Source organism: Athene cunicularia, unplaced genomic scaffold (assembly GCF_003259725.1).
Source record: "Athene cunicularia isolate RWA unplaced genomic scaffold, athCun1 SCF_36, whole genome shotgun sequence".
NCBI classification, from domain to species: domain Eukaryota; kingdom Metazoa; phylum Chordata; class Aves; order Strigiformes; family Strigidae; genus Athene; species Athene cunicularia.
The window spans coordinates 9,573-14,739 of NW_020799444.1; the positions used below are offsets into that span (position 1 = coordinate 9,573).

Genomic DNA, 5,167 nt, shown 5'->3' on the forward strand with positions numbered 1-5,167 from the left:
AGGTCCCTCCTGCGCTCCGAGCAGGAGGAGCATCACGGCTGTGAGCGGGGCAGAGGCTGCGCGGGCAGCGGGGACCCGGCTGCTGTTCAGCTCCTCACGCCGAGGGGCAGAGGAGGCGGCGCAGCCGTTCCCCATCAGGTGCCCCACGGCCTGGAGGAGGAGGGGGAGAAGGGGCGGCCGGTCGGTTCCGGGGAGACTGTTGGAATCTTGAGGGGAAAATGGAGAACTGGGGGGCCAGTGGGACCTGGGCGAGGGCTAAGGGGGTTTTGGAGGGACCAGGGCAGAGGGGGGGAAATGGGGTTTGGAGAGGCCACAGGGGTGATTTGGGGTCCCTGGGGGTCCCAGGGGTGTCTGACCCCCCCTCCCTGTGTCCCCCTTCAACAGCTTCTGCTTCCTCAGTTGTAGCCTGAGCGTGTCAGCCCTAACTCCAGTACCAGTGCTGGGAGGCATTGCAGGTGCTGCTGGGAGGAACTGGGAGAGGGATGGGGGTCACCAGAAGGGGTGCTGGGAGAGCACTGGGATGCAGCTGGGGGCTACTAGGAGGGACCTGGGGGGACTGAGAGGGAGACACTGGAAGGTGGTTGGGGGCCACTGGGAGGAGCTGGGGCAATGCTGGGAGAGACTGGGAGGTAACTGAGAGGGAGGTGCTGTAGGTGGGGTAACTGGGAGCACTGGGATGAACTGGGGGTCACTGGTAATTGAATGTGGTGGGGGACTACTGGAAGGTGTCTGGAGGTTAAAGAGAAGGACTGGGAAGTAGCTGGGAGGGGGCGTGGGGCAGGTGGTGGTAACTGGGAGGTAACCGGGGGTGACTGGGAGCACTGGGCAGGCTCTGTACAGACCCTAGTGGGCGCCCTAACAACCAGGGGGGTCATCCAGGCCGTGGGGATGGGGGATGGTGCTGCCACCGTCACCAGGGCCATCCTCACCTGGGTGCTGTGGGGTGAGACCCCCAAAGCCCCTTTTCACCCCAAAACCATCCAGGATCTCTGTTTCACCATCAAATTCCCCAATTTTAACACAAAATTTCCATGTTTGACCCCAAATCTCCCATTTCTGACTCCCAAATCTCCCTCTTTCGATCCCAGATTTTCCCAGTTTGACACCAAATCAGCCTCAGCACCCCCAAAATTACTATTTTTCATTCCCAAATTTATCCTGAATCTCTAAATCCCCCAGTTTTACCCCCAAATCTGCACCAGCACCCCAAAAAGCCCCCACTTTTGCCCCAAAATTTTCTTTGGACACCAGAATCCCTCAGTTTGACCCCAGAATGTTCTAGCAACTAACCAGTGCCCAGACAAAACCAGCCCAGCTCCCCAGTACAGTGGAGGATTTTGGTGCTGGGACATATGGCATCGTGCTAGCTTGGCACACGGGTGCATTTTCGTGCCCTGCGGTGCCTCGGGAGGGGCAGGATGGGCTAAAGCTTCCCTCCTCCTCCTCCTCCTCTCTCGGCTGGGTGCGGGTGTGCAGTCCTGGGGGCAGCGGCAGAGGCCAGGGGGGACCCTGCCCAGCACACTCAGGGGGGGTCCCGTGGGAAGGACGCTACGGAGTCCCAGCAGCTTGTGGCTCCAGCTTTATTTAAAAAGTCATTATTCCAGTACAGCCTTTTTCCAGAGCATTTTGTCGCTCGGAGGCTCAGCAGAGCCAGCAGCACAGCGACCGCAGGCTCCATCTTGATGTCAGACTCTGCTCTGTTGTCAGGCTGGAGATGGTCTTGGCTGCCACGGACCTGACGGAGAGTTCCGAGTCTTTTCTCAAGGGCAGGAGCGCTGCGAGAGAAGGGAGCAGAGCAGCCGTGAGGCCCCAGTGCCCGCAGGGACCCCCAGGACCCCCCCAGCCCATGCCCGCCCCATCCATCTCCTTCCCTGCCAGGAGGAGCCGGTGAGACACCCGGAGCGGCTGAAGCTGCTGCTCAGGAGTGACCTGTGTGCCCCCACACACAGAGGGGCTCAGGACTGGGCCAGGCCACGGAGTCTTTTTTTCATTTGCTGTTCGAGCTGGTCTAGAGTTGTGTGTGGCCTCAACGAGCCCGTGTATTGATCTGAGCATCCCAGTGTGGAGTCTGGACATCATCAGCCTCCTGGCAAGGGGCAGGACAGAGACGGCTGTTCTTTCCCCACAGATTCCCTTCCTTTTTGGTGAGGAAACAAAATTCCTCCAATTTCAAGACCTTACTAAAGAGTAACCTGCTAACCTATGTGTTAAGACACAAACAACTTTCTGAAACCGCTCATCTGCCCCTGGAGCATTTTCCTGCCCAGGCTGTCCCCTACTCACTGTTGCAGATCTGCCACACCCTCTCCTGGCTGAGGGTACTCCGGCGCCGCACAGCAAGCCCTGGGGCACAGAACTAATGTCAGAGCTCTGCTCCCCCTGGGCAGGGCTGTCCCCTGGCAAGGACAGCACCCGAGGGCTCTGGGACCCATCAAGGCCCCCAGCGAGCCCACCAGTGGGGACTGGGGCTGGGTGGCCAGAAATGGGTCCGGGCACTCACCGATGAACCTGACGGCCTCCTCCCGCACGGTGGCCTGAGGGTTCTCCACGTAGGGCAGGCTCTGGCGCAGATACTCGTCCACGCTGTTCCTCTTGTGCGTTATCTGAGGGAGCACAAGGGCACAGGGCTGGTACGGACCCTCCGCAGCTGTCTGGACCAGTCCCTCCCGCCAGCACCCCCACTCCCTCCCAGTGACTCCCATCCCCCAGCCAGGAGCCCCGTGGGGCTGAGGGCCAGAGAGAGCCGCAGGCAGAGGGGCCTGGGGGTGCTGAGACCCCTCCGTCCCGCTGCCAGGGCCCAGCTGGGTCGGGCTCTCCTGGAGAAGAGCCCCTGGGGGCTGCGTGCTGGAGGGCAGGGAAGGAGGGTGCAGCTGGAGCAGCGGGGCTGGAGCAGGGCGGCGATGCAGAGCGGCACAGCCCCCCCAGGCACAGCTGCAGCCCCCGTCCAGCCCGGCCCGGGGGTTTGGGGGTTCTCCTCACCAAGCAGTCTCCGATCAGGTGTGTCTGCCCTGTCTCGGCCGCGGAGCTGAGCCTCCTCCAGCCCAGGAAGTCTCCACAGGCGCTGAGGGTGTTCCAGGAAGCCTGCGGAGAAGCAGAGGCTGGGAGATGGCACCAGAGCCCAGGGAAGGAGAGCTGGCACCCTCCTGCTCTGGGCCTGGCTTTGAGCTGGGGGCACGGGGTGATCCCGGGATTGGATCCCCCTTCATTCCTGGGGCCATCCCGCGCTCTGGGAGCCGGCCCCGACTGAGCAGGGAACTGTCTGTGCCAGGTTCTCTGGCCCTGCTCGTGCTGGGGCTGCAGGGACCCTTCCTGTGGGCCGGGGGGACCCCACCTCCCCCTCCAGCTCTCAGCACGGGGACCAGTGCAGCGGGACCCCGCGGTGAGACGCGTTCCCATTGTCCCCCACGCCCAGGCCACCCCCGTGGTGTCAGCACGCCCCTCCCTGCGACACCAATCGCTGTCACTGCACCTTGGCCACGCTCTCGACCTGGTCGCTCGTATGGAAGTACAGTGGGATCAGGTTACTCTGCACTGTCTTCACCATTTTTTTCTTGTTTCTCCCCACTGCAGTCTTCATCATATCTCTGAAGAGGCTGATGGAGAGCTCCCGCACCCGGCTGCACTCCTGGCAGGGAGGAGGACAGAGGCAGCTCAGCACCAGCTGCTCCTCTCCCACGGGGAGCAGGGGCGTTAGCGTGGCGGGGGGAGAGGAGCTGCTCCGGGGTCGGATCCTGAACCAGGAGCCGTCGGCCAGACCTGCAGCTGCGGCTCAACGACCCCGGAGCACTGAAAGGCCGCGGAAGAGGAGCGGGGAAGGGAAGAGCCCTCAAAGGCTACGCAAGAGGAGTAAGGGGGGACCCCTGCCCAAATGCTTCCCGCATGGCCGCACTCAAGGGCAGCCATCTTGCAGCCATCGCCTCGGCTCAGGCTCCCATGGCAGCCTTACGTCATCGAAGAGGGGCAGGAGCTTCTCCACCAGCTTCAGGGAGATGAGGTCGGCCTCCTCCCTCTTCATGTGACCCATCACGTTGATGAACACCAGCAGAGCCTTGCTCTTGACATGGGCGTTGGTGTCCGTCAGGGTCTCCAGTATGTCTGGCAGCAGCACTGACATTTTTCTGGCCTGTACGAAACACACCGTTGCCTTTTTGTGAAGCGGTGAAAGACGCCCCCCACCGCCCCCGCCCCGGCTGCCGATGTGGCTCCCCTTGCCGACCCCCCACTCACCGTTCCAGGTGTTTTCGAGAGCGTGACGAGGCCCGTGAGCACCAGCGAGAGCATCACCGGGCTGGGACGCCTCAGGTACCTCTGGGTTTCATAGAGGGCAGCAAAATCCGCCTCATGAATGTCAGTGCAGAGCAGGAGCTAAAATGGAGACAGTGGTGAGAGACCAGCAGAGCTGCAGGGCTCCCTCCCCCCCACCAGCACGGTCCATGGCAAGGGTCTCCTCCCCCCTGCAGCCACCTCCGAGTCCCCACGTCTCTGACCCAGGAGCAGCAAGCGCCTTGACTCTGGATTCTGCCCCTTCCCGGGGTCTCCAGGCTGCAGAGCTGGGCAGGGGGATGCCGGCAGGGGGGAGGGCAGAGCGCTGCCTGTGCCGGGACAGGCTTGGTGGGGCCAAACCAGCATGGGGTGGGCCTGAGCGTGTGGCACAGGGGTCTGGCTGGTGCTGAGCAGGGGAAGGAGGAGGAGGAGGAGGAAGGCAGAGCGCTGGGGCTGGGTGTGGGTCACTCACAATCATGGGGTAGATGCAGGCGTCCTCCATGGCAGAGCTGAACACCCTGCGCAGCCGCCGGTCCTGCAGCACGTCGACCAGCTGCAACAAGACGCTCCACAAAGCCCAGCGCACGGAGATCAGCACCTCCCACATGGCCACGGCCGCCCTGCGGAGCCAGAGCCAACTCGCTCAGCAGAGCTGCCTCGGCTCCTCCGGACCCCGGCCCTGCCCACCCCCTCATTTCGGGGTGCCCGCGGAGGCAGAGTGGGGTGAGGTTCTGTTCCCATGGGGCAGGGGCTCTGCTTTGGCCGGCTCTGGCTGAAGGGGGAAGCGTGGTGGGATGGAGAGCCCTGCTCCTCGGGGATAGATATCCTGCGGTTTGCCGTGGGTCTGGCAGCCAGAGAGTCTCTGGGCCACTCTCCCCCTGGGGAACGAGCCCTCAAGGCTGTC

The 5,167-nt window shown here is 63.0% G+C and overlaps 1 protein-coding gene across 3 annotated transcripts in view; it reads right to left on the minus strand.

Annotated features, from left to right (window-relative positions):
• Positions 1-1,503: 1,503 nt before the first annotated feature.
• LOC113490832 (maestro heat-like repeat-containing protein family member 7) overlaps positions 1,504-5,167 on the minus strand; it is a 23,912-nt gene continuing 20,248 nt past the window's right edge. For 2 of the 3 annotated variants that reach the window (XM_026867427.1, XM_026867428.1), the window contains 8 exons: positions 4,736-4,883; positions 4,228-4,365; positions 3,947-4,123; positions 3,470-3,625; positions 2,980-3,081; positions 2,501-2,603; positions 2,284-2,343; positions 1,507-1,775 (listed from right to left, as the gene is read on the minus strand). In XM_026867427.1, coding sequence (XP_026723228.1) covers positions 1,642-1,775; positions 2,284-2,343; positions 2,501-2,603; positions 2,980-3,081; positions 3,470-3,625; positions 3,947-4,123; positions 4,228-4,365; positions 4,736-4,883 — 1,018 coding nt within the window. In that variant the 3' untranslated portion in view covers positions 1,507-1,641. Of the gene's footprint in view, positions 1,776-2,283; positions 2,344-2,500; positions 2,604-2,979; positions 3,082-3,469; positions 3,626-3,946; positions 4,124-4,227; positions 4,366-4,735; positions 4,884-5,167 lie in introns of all 3 variants that reach the window. The other variant, XM_026867426.1, reaches the window with a different exon arrangement.